The 18165-nt window shown below is 46.6% G+C and overlaps 1 protein-coding gene and 1 long non-coding RNA gene across 4 annotated transcripts; one reads left to right on the top strand and one right to left on the bottom strand.

Moving 5' to 3' along the window:
* Positions 1-62: 62 nt before the first annotated feature.
* Positions 63-1597, bottom strand: LOC125543144. Of its 3 annotated transcripts, none has more exons than XR_007298309.1 (3): positions 1103-1597; positions 913-992; positions 63-807 (listed from the first exon to the last, which is right to left on the bottom strand). It is a non-coding gene; the product is annotated as an uncharacterized LOC125543144 (long non-coding RNA). The 3 variants fall into 3 exon arrangements; XR_007298308.1 differs by having other exon boundaries at positions 1093-1597; XR_007298310.1 differs by having other exon boundaries at positions 1083-1597.
* A 4766-nt stretch (positions 1598-6363) lies between these two features.
* On the top strand, positions 6364-7167 carry LOC125546713 (citrate-binding protein-like). Its single transcript, XM_048710870.1, has 2 exons — positions 6364-6639; positions 6763-7167. Exons 1-2 carry the CDS (start codon positions 6364-6366, stop codon positions 7165-7167), a joined length of 681 nt encoding a protein of 226 aa, XP_048566827.1.
* Positions 7168-18165: the final 10998 nt, after the last annotated feature.

Genomic DNA, 18165 nt, shown 5'->3' on the forward strand with positions numbered 1-18165 from the left:
ACATGGCAATAGGAGCAAATTTAACCAAACATCATATTAAACATTTTAACCATGGATGAAAATGACATATTATGAAACTAGACAAGATTATAAGCATTTTTCATATATAAAGTTTTTTACATATGATGCACTGTTTGTGAGTAATGAAATGCATGAAGTTTAGGTGCTGATCTGCAAAAGTGCAAATCCCTGGAAATTGACTAATTCACAGATCTGAAAAAAAAGGCTACACTGGGCCGAAACTAAAACTGGAGCAGGCCCAACAAAATAAAGAAAAAAAGGGCACTGGGGCTTTCTCACCATGGGCCAAGCCCATACGGTGGAAGAGGCAGGCCGGCGGGCGCTGGCTGGGCCTGACGCGGCCTCGGCGGAAACAGCAGGCGGCTTGGGCAGCGACGCGGTCAACACGCTGGCACCGATTCAAGCGGCTGCAGACAGGGCGAAGCAGAGCAGGAGGCAGAACTTGGCGCTCGATGCAGAGGCTTCGCGGGCGCAGGAACTTGGCGCGAATCCAGCGTAGAGGTAGCCGGAAGCGGTCAACGCGAAGCACGGGATCGAGGGGATCCACCTCCTCGAGCTACAGTGGGCGCGGAGGACAAGAGCAAGCGCGCACGGGAGGGGTGCCATGGGTCTGGGAGCTTGCCCGAGCTCGAGCAGCGACGAAGCAGGGGAGGTTCGGGGCGCCGGGGAACCACGACGTTGGGGCGGATCCTGCCGGAAACGAGGAGCTGGGATTGGTGCTGGGGGAGGCGATGTAGCGCTGGAGCAGGGGCACCGGCAGCTTCATCCGCCGGGTGCATCGGCGAACTGCAGACAGGCGGCCACGGCGGGGTTAGATCAGAGAGGAGCAGCAGGGAAAATAGAGGAGAGGGCAGGAGGCAAGGGGCGCGATGCGCTGCTGTTGTTGCTCACCCACGTAGACCAGTGGTGGGAGTTGAAGCCTCAAAGGCGGCGCTCGGCATCGAGCTCTACGGTGACGGCCATGCCTGCTCCTGTTCGAGGCAAAGAACAGAGAAACGCAGAGATTAGAGGGAGATAGAGGTAGGGGAAACGGGAGGAAGGAGAAAGATGGGTAGCGGCACAGTGAACTACTGCTGCTGACCGGCACGTGGTCACGGGAACGGAGGCAGGTCTGCGCGACGGCGTCCATGGCTGCTACTGAGTCCTGAAGAAAGAAAGACAGAGAGAATTGAGAGAAGAAAAACGGGGAAGCCGAGAGAGAGAGAGAGAGAGAGAGAGAGAGAGAGAGAGAGAGAGAGAGAGAGCAGAGAGCAGGGAAGGAGAAGGGCGCGAGGGTCCCTGGTGTGGCTGTTACTCCGGCAGGGCACTCCGGCGAGGTCACTTGCCGGCGCGAGGCGAGGGCGTCGGGGAGGCATGAGGCTTCGAGCGCGAGCGATGCGTCTGCTCTCTCCTCGGGTGCGAGAGGAACGAGGAGAACCTCGGGCGGGGTGGAAGGTGATCGATGGATTGGCTGCAGTGGATGGATTGGATCCAGGTGTGGCTGGTGACTGGCGCGGTGGGGAATGGGAGGATCCCGAGGTGGGAGATGCTGGCGGCGGCGGCTGGGAGGATGGGACAAGGTTCCTCATTTCTAGGGTTCGGGTGGTCTATAAATACCGGAATATAGATAGGAGAAGTATTTTGGATCATCTGATCAAAATCGGACGGTCGGAGATGAATGGGTTAGGGAGTCCAAACAAGGAAACGGTGACGTTTTGTAGATGTTTGGGGATGATCCGGACACAACGGTGGCGACAGTCCGGGTCGGGTCCGGGATAGCTTTCCGGACGCGCGCGAGGGGGTTTGATGCACTGAGCAGAGAGGGTTTCGGACCGTGCGGTCGCATCGGACAACTCCGGAAGCGGAGAGGGGAAGGAGGATGGACTAGGTGGGCTGTGGCGAGACTGCGAGGGGGAGAAGAGAGAGAGTGGGTCCGACATCTGTTTCTGGAGACCGAAAACGTCCGACGTTTGACCGGCTATAATGCCGCTATAGTTATCTGTTGGGGCGTCAAACGGACTCCGAACGCGATGAAACTTGGCAGGCGGCCTACTGACAACAAAACAACACCGCACGCCAACTTTCATCCCATTCCGAGAACATTTTCCGGTCACTTAAAAAATAATATTTCAGACGTGCCGCGGACGCGTGCAAGTGTGTCTGGACTCAGAACTGACAACGGAAGGAACGAGGAGACCGGGACGGATGCAAGTTCTCGAAAACATGCAGATGCAATGCGGATGATGACATGGCAAGATGCAACACGCAAGCGAATGACATGGCAACGACGGCGAACAACTGGGAGACACCTGACACATCGGACTCGGGGCGTCACATAACTACTCTGTCAACTAGCTACTCTGTTAACTACAAATCAACCGCAACTAAATCACAATTAAGAGAGCACCAATTAACAGTGCCAAAAAAACCTAACCCTAACCCTAGAATCGATCTACAGGAAGAGGTAAGAGGGAAGAGGAAACTCACTAGACGCCGCCGAATGACGAGGCAATCCGGTGACTCTCTGACGGATTCCCCTTCACTGCCCTGGCCCAAGATCTTGCCGCCGCATATTCGAGACAGTGCCGGGGGCTCTGGCTGGGGCTGCTCGTATCCGATGGCCAGCTAGGGTTTGAGCTCCCGCATATATCTCCCACAGGTGGACCATCGTCTCCAACGCCGGCAGACCCGCCGCCTGCGCCGCCAGCCGTCGCCATGACTGAGAGGAGAGAGTGCGGGGGAGGAAAAGAGAGTGAGAGGAGCGGACCGGGCGGGGTACGGCTCGAAGACTAAGCGGCCCGGCTCGAACCGGTGAGCCAGCGACGTGTAACGCCGTCTAACGGCGTTGCCGTGTGAACAGTGCTGCCACGTCGACAGATGCGCCCCCCTTGTCATAAACGCACTTAAAACGGTCCAAACAAGCAACTGGTGTTTTTTGCAAAAAATTATGAAAAAATTAGTGCTTTTTGGCACAATTTCGTATATGTGTGGTTCCTGCAAATCTAGTCTGAACTGTCGATGTTTTTTGCAATTCACTCTCCAGTTCAGTATGAGCGGAGCCCATATCAATGACGGCCGAATTAGATCCTCCAGAATCTCCATCTCGTCTGTGGGTCTCGTTCAAGAACTTCTGGCATTGGTATTCTAGCAGAGCAGCTCGCGAATCATCGTCGTGGAAAGATTTGCAAGTAAGGGCTTCGAGGGTTTCAATGGAAGGGAGATTTGGAAAAGCGGCCATGTCCGAGCCGTTGTCGCCGACTGGCAACTGCAATTGGGCGAGGCGCGAGGCGATAATTTCATGGCACCTTGGCTCCGTTGAGGACATGGCAGGCTCGTCGGGGAGCCCGGGCGGCGGAGAGCCTCCATCCACAGGCAACGATGCGCCGTCTTCACCAAGGCGCCGGCGGGACACTCCTTGAAGAGGCCTCCTCCCGCGGCGGCGCCTCTTCTGCGGCATCGCCATTTGATCGGCGATCACAGGGGTGAAGTCGTTGTGGACGGGGAGATTTTTTTTTATTAGGTACTGTGGATGGGGATGAGTAGACCAGTATACTGCAATTTTTTGCTTGTGGTGCATTTACAAATGTTCAAAAGAATTCACAAAAATCTAACACATTCACACAACATCGGTCTATGTTGTCATAAAATTTGAATAGTACAAAAATAAGGTGGGTTTTAGATTTGGCACATTATCATATTGATGTAAAACAAAATCATTTTTGTATCTCGTGCAAAGTTTCAAATCTTGATATAAAATTTTGTAACAACATACATTGATATTGTGTCTATGTGCTAGATTTTTTTTCTAGTTTTTTGAAACATTTTAAAATGTGCAACAACGACAGGTGAATCGGTAGCACCACAAGCACTAGTTCACAAGATACATTCCCCTGAATCCCTGATCCCCGCGCTGCGCGGTGGAAAGTCAGGAATCACGCACCGCACACCCCCACCCCCTTTTCGCGCAAGCGATTTTGGGACGGCCCAACTACAGGGGCGGGGCGCCCTGTGTTTATTTTCGTGTCCTTCATTTCTTTTTGTTTTTCTTGTCTTTTTACCACCAATTCAAAAAAAACATACATAGTTTCACAAAAAATTACAAATTTCAATTGAACATTTTTTCCCAAATTTTAAATTCACGAATTCAAAAAATGTCAAGAATTCAAAAATAACCTTAAGTTCATAAAATTGTTTTAGAATCTGAAAATTATTTTGTATTTTAAAAACTGTTCATGATTCACAAATATGTTCATGAATTTAAAACATGCTTGCAAATTCAAAAAATGTTTACACTTTTAAAAAACGTTCTTAATTAAGAAATGTTCATGAGTTCAAAAAAAATTCTCCATTTAAAAAAATGTGAAATGAAAAAAATTCATGAAACAAAAAATTGTGTGATTAAAAAATTCAATTAAAAAATTGTTCACAATTTTTAAAAATCTTCTTGAATTAAAAAAATCCTCGTGTATTCAAAAAAAAAGTTCACATGTTTAACAAAAGATCATGAGTTGAATTTTTTGGTGAATTTGAAAAACATTCATGGATTTAGAAAAACTTCATAAGTTTGAAAAATGTTTATAGAATGGGGAAAATAAAGAAAAGGAAAAGGAAGAAATGAAACGGAAAAACTAGAAGAAGAAAAGGAAAAAGAAAAAAAACAGTTTGATCGCTATATGGGCCTAGCAGGCCCATCTCCTTACCGCAATGTGTTTTGGATTGAGTAACAAAATCGCTCAATTCAAAAAAAAGAGTAACAAAATCGCTAGTATTGTTAAGTTTTTTTTATGCTCTCAAAAAAAAGTTAAGCTTTTTTGTCTAAAAAAGTTAAGTTCTTTTTCCACTAAGGTTAAGTTTTGGGGGAGCGACTTGTTGCAACTCTTGGTCAGCACAAATCACGAGGCAAATCAAATAGTCTGGGGCAGTTTTCCTCAGTTGCGTCCCACTTGCAACTGAGAAACACTCGGTTGCAACCCAGTTGCAACTCACATGACACACGAATCACAAAGTGAATCTAGAGGTTTAAGGGTCAACCAAGCTCTAAGTTAATTCTTTGTGGACCGAGAACTAGCAAAACCGTAAGTTTTGCTTAAGAACATATGAACACATCACCAGGAGGATAATGTGGGCTTGGCACTATGATAGAAATTGAACATTTTAGTGCCATCTCAGCCTACAGACTGTTGGCTGAAACAAAGAGAGAGAGAGAGAGAGAGAGAGAGAGAGAGAGAGAGAGAGAGAGAGAGAGAGAGAGAGAGAGGAGAAGCATGGTTAGAGAAAAAGTCTGATTCGTCACATGTTTGATCAGACAAGGAAACAATGGACTTTCATTGTGGAAGGTTCATGTGCCATCAAAGCTCACGGCCTTTTTGATTCGCGGGATAGGAAAACTCAGGAAAGGCAGGAATAGAAAAAGCGCAGAATTGCAATGTCATGTACACTTCAAATCCTTCTGGATTTCATAAACCAAAGTTTGTTTGAATTCATCACAGGAAAAACAAAGGGTTCTGAAAAGGAGCTTTGAATGGATGTTAGATTTGCTATGAAATCTAGTGCAAATGATTCCTTAGTGAAACATATTTGCTTCCGTCGTATGATATGGTCACTTCACAATAGCACGTTGTCATTGATCCACCTATTCTTTTTATCCAATGGCAGTGGCACGCAAGTCTTGTATGTGGGGTTATGTATGTATGTACCCTTTGATTCTTTTTCTTTTCTCTTTTTGACATCAACCCTTTGATTCTTCCTAGTACCACTCTGTTGTTACTTTATTTAAGTTGTTGTGAATCCCGTCTACTCCTTGATTCCTCCTAGTACCACTCTTTTTGTCAGTTTACACCATTGTGAAACCCGTCTGCTCTCTGAGTCTCCATAGTGCAACTCCTTTGTCACGTTCTTTTTCTTAATTAAATTTAAGCTTCAACCTCGGAGGTTATAATCAGGACTCACTGCTTAATCGAAGGAAGAGATAATGTAAGCATATGTGGACAAATGTGATAGTTTGTTTACTTCTTGTTTTCAAATACATATGTGGCGCTCTAAAAACAATGTATTGTGTTTGATTATGTTTGTTTTGAGATAGAGAGGCTTGATTATAACAACGAAGTGCATCCACGTGCATAAGTAATTCCGTTTGTATGCATCTAAAACAAAAGCACTGGCTGGCCGCTGAAGAATAAATGACAGTAGATGTTACTATCTTCCCGAATGCACGTCCCTTTAGGGCTTTGGTGCCAGTGATCAACATATATACGTACTCCTTAAGCACTTGTATAAATACACATCATGCACATGCCTCTTGTTCCAACAATTAACCGTTCAAGTCATTTGCGTGCGTCCGTGCGTCCGCGAGCGAGCGATCTGATGGCTTCCTCCATCTTGTGCAGTGTACTTGTGGTGGTCACCGCGGTGGTGATCAGCAGGGCTCGCGGCAGCAGCGGCACCGGCGACCACCTCACCACCGGCTTCACCCATGTGAGGCTGCCGGAGTCCAAGTTCATTGTGCAGAAGCCCTACAACGTTCCGCTCGACGAGCGCTACGAGTTCGCCGGCGGCGTGCGCCGGATGTGGGTCTACTCCACCGACAAGCCCGGCAGCGCCACCCACCCCGGTGGCGCGCGCACCGAGATCAAGATCAACGTATGTAGGCGCCCATGCATGCGGCATCCGACACCAAACATATCCTCCTTTGCGTCCCATCTCACGCTCGATCGCACGTTGCTTATATTAATTCGTGTGTTGATCCATGGAGCATGCACGCAGGAGGTGTACACGTCGGGGGTGTGGCAGTTCGAGGGCGAGGTGTACGTGCCGGCGGGCACGTCCGGCGCGTCCATCATGCAGATCTTCGGGGCCAAGCCGGAGCGGCAGGCGACGACGCTGATGCTCCACGTCTACGACGGCAACCTCACCTACTACCACCACCTGCAGAGCGTGCTCGCCCACGATGTCTACGACCGCTGGCTCCGGCTCAACGTCGTCCACGACGTCGGCGCGCGCAACGTCACCGTGTTCGTCGACGGCGCCGAGAGGCTGCGCTCGAGCAGCCACGGCGGGCCGCACGCCGAGCACTACTTTAAGTTCGGGGTGTACAAGCAGTCGCACCACCACCCGTCGCACCGCATGGAGTCACGGTGGAGGAACGTTCGGGTCTTCACCAAGCCATGAATCACACAACGTACGCGCGTGTATGCAGCTTGATAATTTGGTTGGTTCCAACCATGGTTTTAAATTTCAGTTTCAGAAATATTTCGACACCTACCGAAACTACCGAAGTTCAGTTTGATGATTTGATAACCATGATTTTAAATTTGAGTTCGAACCATGTTTTATAATTTAATATTTGCCTTCGCTGTGTGTTAATTTGGACGGATGATGTGATGAGATCGATGGTGACGATTATTCAACCATTTTCGAGCAATGCTAATCTTAAATAAACTTCGCCGGTGATGAGCTCTGTCGGTGGAGACCTCGATGGAGGTCAGCGGCGGCGGCATTTTCCTCCCGGCACTCGCAAGTCCTCCTTTGGCTAATCTTAGACGTCGAGAATATCTTTATTGACATACCAAACTAAATGGCAACATTTTGTATTTCATGTTCTTAATAAAGTACCAAGAATAATTTGACCAAACAATGCTAATTCTTATGATGTGACATATGTGATAAGCAATTCAAACTATTTAAAAACCAATGCTAATTCTTACACTAACCATCTTCATTGATTAAGGTTACATAAATACTATGGATGAGCCTGCCCAACGAAACTCATGGGATGGGCTTGTCCTACATTTTTGTTGAGTACTTTCTCAATTTGAATGGAATTGTCCTAGATGGCATAATAGTACATCCCTCAAGCCAGCCACGAAACTTCCTCCCTCCTCCCGCATGGTATTTTGCTGCAAAAATGCTACACCTATATAAAGCCTACGCTAGTCACGTAAGTTTCCTAACTAATCCCTCCATCCCACCCTCACCCCACGTAATTTAACTAGGCAGGCCCCCCTCCCCTGATTACATCCAACCAACCGAGTCATGCTATTCTTAGAGCATCTACAACCACACAACCCAAATGAGAGCCTCAAAACGTCCACGGACACGACCGGCCGCGTCCGTGGGCAGCTCCCGATCAACCAACAAATCTCACACTCACAACCACACTCTCCATTTCATGATTTTCATTTCGATACAAACACATGCAATATCCACATGTTCTACGTAGAAACTAAAAAAACTTTAATTATAAGATACATGTTAAATTGTTGACCAAATACAATATGATGAAGAGGAGGGGGGGGGGGGGGGGGGGGAAGGGGTCCCCCCCCCCCCCCCCCCCGAGGACTTCATGGCTGCTAGACTTAGATTTTAGGCCGCTGCGCCACAATGCTTTGGTATGTCGGCTTCAATGCAGCATTCGTGGCATCAGCGGCCACCATGGTTGTCGGCATGGCCATCTTCCTCGCCGGTTCACCGATGTACCGCCATTGGGGCTCGCAGCCACACGAAATAGCGTTGTCAAGCTGTTGCCCACATGGTTCACCTTCATTGTCTTCTGGACAACCTACTTTGCCATAGATACCCTCTTCCTTGAGCAGGGCATCCATCTTCGCAGGTGCTACTTCTGGCTCCATGGCACCGACTCAAGCATCATTAGTAGAGTCGTTCCATGCCTTACTCCTCTCAGTGTTGGTCTTCCCTATGGTCGACCCACTGGTAACCATGATCATGTTTAACTATTGAATAAATAAATAAAACATGGTGAAGCACGCGGGAAGGGGGGAGGGGGCAAGCACCCCCTATCCACCCCATAATCCTTTGTAGCTCTTGATTGTCCAGAATATGATTCCGGAAAACTGCCCAAGAAAAGCTCCAAACGAGTGCCTATGGTGTTCTCGTCAACCCCATTGCACATCTGCCAATTTGATCCAGAGCACAAGTTTTAAAGAGACAAATGATTTTTCCAAAGCTCAATTGAGCAAATCGATGAAAATATGTGCACCATGTTACCTGGTTCGGTTAGGTAGTGAAATTAAGTTATTGCATAAGTGTAACAATCAAAGGTTACAAATCCATCGGTTAGGTAGTGAAATTAACTTATTGCATAAGTGTAACAACCTCCCCCACCAACAAAAAAGTTTAATCACCTGTAAGAGGAAAAAGTCACGATGCATGAGTGTATCTTGATTGATAGTTACTGTTGTTTCCTATATTGATAACTTCCAAGAGCTGTAAAGAAGCTATTGTGCAATTAAAACATCGAGCCGGAAGCTGGTACATCGACGATGGGTTTTTTGGATCTAGCGATGGAGGTTTTTTTTTGTTTTTTTGTTTTTTTTTTTCTCTAGCCAAAACGCATTGCGGAAGGGAGATGGGCCTGCTAGGCCCAGTTTGCCAAAGGACATGATGGTTCCACTCTCCTAAATTGCGCAAAACCTGTATAACGCTCGCCTGAAGCTACTGGCCCGGGTTGTCTTTTAAAAAAAGCGCTGCTCGGTCGGATCATTTTCTTCTTTACGTCGGGGACTTCTTTAAGAGCAACTAGTTAACAAGCGCTCCTTAGGGAGCCTCGCAACGATCAATGCCACTCGGCGTGTTCTCAGTCATTCGCCACATGTCACTCTGTGGGCATTTCCTTCGAATTTTATTTTTTTTATTTTTCTGCATGTGTTTTTGGCTTTTCAAACGGTTTTTTTCTGTTTTTTTACGTTTTGGTTTTCCACCGGTCTTCCTTAGCTTTTCAATCAAAAAATTAAAAAAATAAATTGCGCGAAAAAATTGTGTTTTCTTTTTTTTTCCTTCCATGAGAGTCACAGTTTTGCTTTCGCGAGAGGCATGGTTTTGCTTTCGCGAGAGTCACGACCGTGCCTCTCGAAAACGAAAAAAACGTGTTTTCTGTTTTTTTTTCTTTCACGAGAGTCACGGTTTTGCTTCCGGGAGAGGCACGGGTGTGCTTTCGCGAGAGTCACGGCCGTGCCTCTCAGAAACGAAAAAAACGCGTTTTCTGTTTTTTTTCGCGAGTCACGGTTTTGCTTCCGCGAGAGGCGTGGTGTGCTTTCGCGAGAGTCACGGCCTTGCTCTCGGAAACGAAAAAAACGCGTTTTTTGTTTTTTTTCGCGAGAGTCACGGTTTTGCTTCCGCGAGAAGTATGGTTGTATTTTCGCGAGTCGTGCCTCTCGGAAAGGAAAAAACGCGTTTTCTGTTTTTTCCTTTCGCGAGAGTCACGGTTTTGCTTCCGCAAAGTCATGGTTGTGCTTTCACGAGAGTCACGGCCGTGCCTCCTCGGAAACGCATTACTCCATTTTCCATGAACTTAATACACTAGATGCATGCTGGATAGCGGTCGATGTGTGGAGTAATAGTAGTAGATGCAGGCTGGAGTTGGCTTACTAATCTTGGACGTGATGCCTATATACATGATCATTGTCTTGGATATCATCATAATTATTTGCTTTTCTATCAATTGCCCAACAGTAATTTGTCTACCCACCATTGCTATTTTCTCCAGAGAAGCCATTAGTGAAATCTACGGCCCTTGGGTCTATTTTCTTATCATATACTTTCGGATCCATATTGCCAATTGCCTTTTCTTTTATTTTCAAATCTGTATTATCAAAAACCCAAAAATACCATGTTGCGTTTTATTTACTCTTATTTGCATCTATCAATCTACTACAATCTTATCCTATCCTTACGTCACTTTTTGGCACCGCTACCCGAAAGGGATTGACAACCCCTTTAGTGCATCGGTTGCAAGTATTTGTTATTTGTGTGCAGGTACCGCTTACGTAGTGTTGCGTGGTTCTCCTACTGGTTCGATAACCTTGGTCTCATCACTGAGGAAAATACCTTACGTTGTTGTGCTACATCCTCCCTTATTCCTTGGGGAAAACACCGACGCATCTGAAGCGACATCACATTGTATCTGTTCGCTGCGATATCAGGCGTGCTGGCCGATTGGAGGCTCAGCCAACATGTCGCCATTTTCCTCCACTGTCATTACAGTTGTTGGCGCCGTCGTGATTGGTAACTATTATATGGTAGAAGCGATAATTATAAGATACATGTTAAACTATTGGACAAATACAATACGATGAAGAACGGGGGCAAGCGCCCCCTGCCCCCTGTCCACCCAATAATTAGGGCTAGCCTTGAGTTTGATGTCCGTGTTCCAAGAGAGGGAGGATCGTCGTGGTGTACTTCACCGGTCTCTACATGCCCAGTGATGTCTACTACACAACCTTCTTCTTGTAGACGTTGTTGGACCTCCAAGTGCAGAGGTTTGTAGGACAGTAGCAAATTTCCCTCAAGTGGATGACCTAAGGTTTATCAATCAGTAGGAGGCGTAGGATGAAGATGGTCTCTCTCAAGCAACCCTGCAACCAAATAACAAAGAGTCTCTTGTGTCCCCAACACACCCAATACAATGGTAAATTGTATAGGTGCACTAGTTCGGCGAAGAGATGGTGATACAAGTGTTGGAAATATGCCCTAGAGGCAATAATAAAATGATTATTATATTTCCTTGTTCATGATAATTGTCTATTGTTCATGCTTTAATTGTATTATCCGGAAATCGTAATACATGTGTGAATACATAGACCACAATGTATCCCTAGTGAGCCTCTAGTTGACTAGCTCGTTGATCAACAGATAGTCATGGTTTCCTGGCTATGGACATGGGGATGTCATTCATAACGGGATCACATCATTAGGAGAATGATGTGATGGACAAGACCCAATCCTAAACATAGCACAAGATCGTATAGTTCGTTTGCTAGAGTTTTTCCAATGTCAAGTATCTTTTCCTTAGACCATGAGATCGTGTAACTCCCGGATACCGTAGGAGTGCTCTGGGTATACCAAACGTCACAACATAACTGGGTGACTATAAAGGTATACTACGGGTATCTCCGAAAGTGTCTGTTGGGTTGACACGGATCAAGACTGGGATTTGTCACTCCGTATGATGGAGAGGTATCTCTGGGCCCACTCGGTAATGCATCATCATAATGAGCTCAAAGTGACCAAGTGTCTGGTCACGGGATCATGCATTACGGTACGAGTAAAGTGACTTGCCGGTAATGAGATTGAACGAGGTATTGGGATACCGACGATCGAATCTCGGGCAAGTAACGTACCGATTGACAAAGGGAATTGTATACGGGGTTGCTTGAATCCTCGACATCGTGGTTCATCCGATGAGATCATCGAGGAGCATGTGGGAGCCAACATGGGTATCCAGATCCCGCTGTTGGTTATTGACCGGAGAGCCGTCTCGGTCATGTCTACATGTCTCCCGAACCCGTAGGGTCTACACACTTAAGGTTCAGTGACGCTAGGGTTGTAGAGATATGAATATGCAGTAACCCGAAGGTTGTTCGGAGTCCCGGATGAGATCCTGGACGTCATGAGGAGTTCCGGAATGGTCCGGAGGTGAAGAATTATATATAGGAAGTGCAGTTTCGGCCATCGGGAGAGTTTCGGGGTCATCGGTATTGTACCGGGACCACCGGAAGGGTCCCGGGGGTCCACCGGGTGGGACCACCCATCCCGGAGGGCCCCATGGGCCAAAGTGGGGAGGGGAACCAGCCCATAGTGGGCTGGTGCGCCCCCCTAGGCCCACCCCATGCGCCTAGGGTTGAAAACCCTAGGGTGGGGGTGGGCGCCCCACCTGGCTTGGGGGGCGCTCCACCCTTGGCCGCCGCCCCCCCCCCCTAGGAGATCCCATCTCCTAGGGCCGGCGCCCCCCTTGGGGAGCCTATATAAAGGGGGGAGGGAGGGGCAGTCGCACCCTTGTGTCTTGGCGCCTCCCTCTCCCCTGCTACACCTCTCCCTCTCGCAGTGTTACGGCGAAGCCCTGCTGCAGTGACGCCCTGCATCCATCACCACGCCGTCGTGCTGCTGGATCTTCATCAACCTCTCCTCCCTCCTTGCTGGATCAAGAAGGAGGAGATGTCACACTAACCGTACGTGTGTTGAACACGGAGGTGCCGTCCGTTCGGCGCTAGGATCTCCGGTGATTTGGATCACGTCGAGTACGTCTTCCTCATCCCCGTTCTTTGAACGCTTCCGCGCGTGATCTACAAAGGTATGTAGATGCAATCCGATCACTCGTTGCTAGATGAACTCATAGATGGATCTTGGTGAAACCGTAGGAAAATTTTTGTTTTCTGCAACGTTCCCCAACAGTGGCATCATGAGCTAGGTCTATGCGTAGTTCTCCTTGCACGAGTAGAACACAATTTTTTGTGGGCGTAGATGTTGTCAACTTTCTTGCCGCTACTAGTCTTATCTTGCTTCAGCGGTATTGTGGGATGAAGCGGCCCGGACCGACCTTACACGTACGCTTACGTGAGACTGGTTCCACCGACTGACATGCACTAGTTGCATAAGGTGGCTAGCGGGTGTCTGTCTCTCCCACTTTAGTTGGAGCGGATTCGATGAAAAGGGTCCTTATGAAGGGTAAATAGAAGTTGACAAATCACGTTGTGGCTTTTACGTAGGTAAGAAAATGTTCTTGCTAGAACCCTTTTGCTGCCACGTAAAACTTGCAACAACAATTAGAGGACGTCTAACTTGTTTTTGCAGCAAGTGCTTTGTGATGTGATATGGCCAAAGTTGTGATGAATGATGAATGATATATATGTGATGTATGAGATCATATTCTTGTAATAGGAATCATGACTTGCATGTCGATGAGTATGACAACCGGCAGGAGCCATAGGAGTTGTCTTTATTTTTTGTATGACCTGCGTGTCATTGAGAAACGCCATGTAAATTACTTTACTTTATTGCTAAACGTGTTAGCCGTAGTAGTAGAAGTAATAGTTGGCGAGCAACTTCATGGAGACACGATGATGGAGATCATGGTGTCATGCCGGTGACAAGATGATCATGGAGCCCCAAGATGGAGATCAAAGGAGCTATGTGATATTGGCCATATCATGTCACTATTATTATTTGATTGCATGTGATGTTTATCATGTTTTTGCATCTTGTTTACTTAGAATGGCGGTAGTAAATAAGATGATCCCTCATAATAATTTCAATAAAGTGTTCCCCCTAACTGTGCACCGTTGCGACAGTTCGTTGTTTCGAAGCACCACGTGATGATCGGGTGTTAGATTCTAAACGTTCACATACAACGGGTGTAAGACAGATTTACACATGCAAACACTTAGGTTGACTTGACGAGCCTAGCATGTACAGACATGGCCTCGGAACACAGAAGACCGAAAGGTCGAGCATGAGTCGTATAGAAGATACGATCAACATGAAGATGTTCGCCGATGTTGACTAGTCCGTCTCACGTGATGATCGTACACGGCCTAGTTAACTCGGATCATGTTATACTTAGATGACTGGAGGGATGTCTATCTAAGTGGGAGTTCATTATATAATTTAATTAGATGAACTTAATTATCATGAACTTAGTCTAAAATCTTTACAATATGTCTTGTAGATCAAATGGCCAACGTTGTCCTCAACTTCAATGTGTTCCTAAAGAAAACCAAGCTGAAAGACGATGGCAGCAACTATACGGACTGGGTCCGGAACTTGAGGATCATCCTCATAGCTGCCAAGAAAGATTATGTCCTACTAGCACCGCTAGGTGACGCACCCGTCCCACAGAACCAAGACGTTATGAACGCTTGGCAGGCACGTGCTGATGATTACTCCCTCGTTCAGTGCGGCATGCTTTACAACTTAGAACCGGGGCTCCAAAAGCGTTTTGAGTGACACGGAGCATATGAGATGTTCGAAGAGCTGAAAATGGTTTTCCAAGCTCATGCCCGGGTCGAGAGATATGAAGTCTCCGACAAGTTCTTCAGCTGTAAGATGGAGGAAAATAGTTCTGTCAGTGAGCACATACTCACTATGTCTGGATTACATAACCGCTTAACTCAGCTGGGAGTTAATCTCCCGGATGACGCGGTCATTGACAGAATCCTTCAGTCGCTTCCACCGAGCTACAAGAGCTTCATGATGAACTTCAATATGCAGGGGATAGAAAAGACCATTCCTGAAGTATTTGCAATGCTGAAATCAGCAGAGGTAGAAGTCAAAAAGGAACATCAAGTGTTGATGGTGAATAAAACCACTAAGTTCAAGAAAGGCAAGGGTAAGAAGAACTTCAAGAAGGACGGCAAGGGAGTTGCCGCGCCCGGTAAGCAAGCTGCCGGGAAGAAGCCAAAGAATGGACCCAAGACCGAGACTGAGTGTTTTTATTGCAAGGGAAGTGGTCACTGGAAGCAGAACTGCCCCAAATACTTAGCGGATAAGAAGGCCGGCAAAACGAAAGGTATATGTGATATACATGTAATTGATGTGTACCTTACTAGTACTCGTAGTAGCTCCTGGGTATTTGATACCGGTGCAGTTGCTCACATTTGTAACTCAAAGCAGGAGCTGCGGAATAAACGGAGACTAGCGAAGGACGAGGTGTCGATGCACGTCGGAATGGTTCCAAGGTCGATGTGATCGCCGTCGGCACGCTACCTCTACATTTACCCACGGGATTAGTTTTAAACCTCAATAATTGTTATTTAGTACCAGCTTTGAGCATGAACATTGTATCAGGATCTCGTTTAATTCGAGATGGCTACTCATTTAAATCCGAGAATAATGGTTGTTCTATTTATATGAGAGATATGTTTTATGGTCATGCTCCTATGGTGAATGGTTTATTCTTAATGAATCTCGAGCGTAATGCTACACATATTCATAGTGTGAATACCAAAAGATGTAAGGTTGATAATGATAGCCCCACATACTTGTGGCACTGCCGCCTTGGTCACATAGGTGTCAAACGCATGAAGAAGCTCCATGCAGATGGACTTTTAGAGTCTCTTGATTATGAATCATTTGACACGTGCGAACCATGCCTCATGGGTAAGATGACCAAGACTCCGTTCTCAGGAACAATGGAGCGAGCAACCAACCTATTGGAAATCATACATACTGATGTGTGCGGTCTAATGAGTGTTGAGGCTCGTGGTGGATATCGTTATGTTCTCACCCTCACTGATGACTTGAGTAGATATGGGTATATCTACTTAATGAAACACAAGTCTGAAACCTTTGAAAAGTTCAAGGAATTTCAGAGTGAGGTTGAGAATCAACGTGACAGAAAAATCAAGTTTTTGCGATCAGATCGTGGAGGAGAATACTTGAGTCACGAATTTGGTACACACTTAAGAAAATGTGGAATAGTTTCACAACTCACGCCGCCTGGAACACCTCGGCGTAATGGTGTGTCCGAACGTCGTAATCGCACTCTATTGGATATGGTGCGATCTATGATGTCTCTTACCGATTTACCGCTGTCATTTTGGGGCTATGCTTTAGAGACTGCCACATTCACTTTAAATAGGGCTCCGTCGAAATCCGTTGAGACGATACCGTATGAATTATGGTTTGGGAAGAAGCCTAAGCTATCGTTTCTAAAAGTTTGGGGATGCGATGCTTATGTCAAGAAACTTCAACCTGAAAAGCTTGAACCCAAGTCGGAAAAATGCGTCTTCATAGGATACCCTAAAGAAACTATTGGGTATACCTTCTACCCCAGATCCGAAGGCAAGATCTTTGTTGCCAAGAATGGATCCTTTCTAGAGAAGGAGTTTCTCTCGAAAGAAGTAAGTGGGAGGAAAGTAGAACTTGATGAAGTATTACCTCTTGAAACGGAATGTGGCGCAACTCAGGAAAATGTTCCTGTGGTGCCTGCACCAATTAGAAAGGAAGTTAATGATGATGATCAAGATACTTCTGATCAAGCTCCTACTGAACTTTGAAGGTCCACAAGGACACATTCCGCACCAGAGTGGTACGGCAACCCTGTCTTGGAAATCATGTTGTTAGACAACGGTGAACCTTCGAACTATGAAGAAGCGATGGTGGGCCCGGATTCTGACAAATGGCTGGAAGCCATGAAATCCGAGATAGGATCCATGTATGAAAACGAAGTATGGACTTTGACTGACTTGCCCGATGATCGGAGAGCCATAGAAAATAAATGGATCTTTAAGAAGAAGACAGACGCGGATGGTAATGTGACCATCTATAAAGCTAGGCTTGTCGCTAAGGGTTATCGACAAGTTCAAGGGGTTGACTACGATGAGACATTCTCTCCCGTAGCAAAGCTGAAGTCCGTACGAATCATGTTAGCAATTGCTGCATACTATGATTATGAGATATGGCAAATGGACATCAAAACGGCATTCCTTAACGGTTATCTTAAGGAAGAACTGTATATGATGCAGCCGGAAGGTTTTGTCGATCCTAAGAATGCTGACAAGGTGTGCAAGCTCCAACGCTCGATTTATGGGCTGGTGCAAGCATCTCGGAGTTGGAACATTCGCTTTGATGAGATGATCAAAGCGTTTGGGTTTATGCAGACTTATGGAGAAGCCTGCGTTTACAAGAAAGTGAGTGGGAGCTCTGTAGCATTTCTCATATTATATGTAGATGACATACTTTTTATGGGAAATGATATAGAGCTTTTGGACAGCATTAAGGCCTACTTGAATAAGAGTTTTTCAATGAAGGACCTTGGAGAAGCTGCTTATATATTAGGCATCAAGATCTATAGAGATAGATCAAGACGCCTCATAGGTCTTTCACAAAACACATACCTTGATAAGATATTGAAGAAGTTCAATATGGATCAGTCTAAGAAGGGGTTCTTGCCTGTGTTGCAAGGTGTGAAATTGAGCTCAGCTCAATGTCCGACCACGGCAGAAGATATAGAAGAGATGAGTGTCATCCCCTATGCCTCAGCCATAGGTTCTATTATGTATGCCATGCTGTGTACCAGACCTGATGTAAACCTTGCCGTAAGTGTGGTAGGTAGGTACCAAAGTAATCCCGGCAAGGAACACTGGACAACAGTCAAGAATATCCTGAAGTACCTGAAAAGGACTAAGGAAATGTTTCTCGTTTATGGAGGTGACGAAGAGCTCGTCGTAAAGGGTTACGTCGATGCTAGCTTCGACACAGATCTGGATGACTCTAAGTCACAAACCGGATACGTGTATATTTTGAATGGTGGGGCAGTAAGCTGGTGCAGTTGTAAGCAAAGCGTTGTGGCGGGATCTACATGTGAAGCGGAGTACATGGCAGCCTCGGAGGCAGCACACGAAGCAGTCTGGGTGAAGGAGTTCATTACCGACC

This window comes from Triticum urartu, chromosome 3 (assembly GCF_003073215.2).
Source record: "Triticum urartu cultivar G1812 chromosome 3, Tu2.1, whole genome shotgun sequence".
Lineage (NCBI taxonomy): Eukaryota > Viridiplantae > Streptophyta > Magnoliopsida > Poales > Poaceae > Triticum > Triticum urartu.

What these genes read in the sequence shown, in the direction of transcription:
- LOC125546713 (XM_048710870.1), top strand. Translation starts at nt 6,364, where the DNA reads ATGGCTTCCTCCATCTTGTGCAGTGTACTTGTGGTGGTCACCGCGGTG. An exon ending in GCACCGAGATCAAGATCAAC is followed by an intron (nt 6,640 to 6,762) that starts GTATGTAGGCGC and finishes GCATGCACGCAG; the next exon opens with GAGGTGTACACGTCGGGGGT.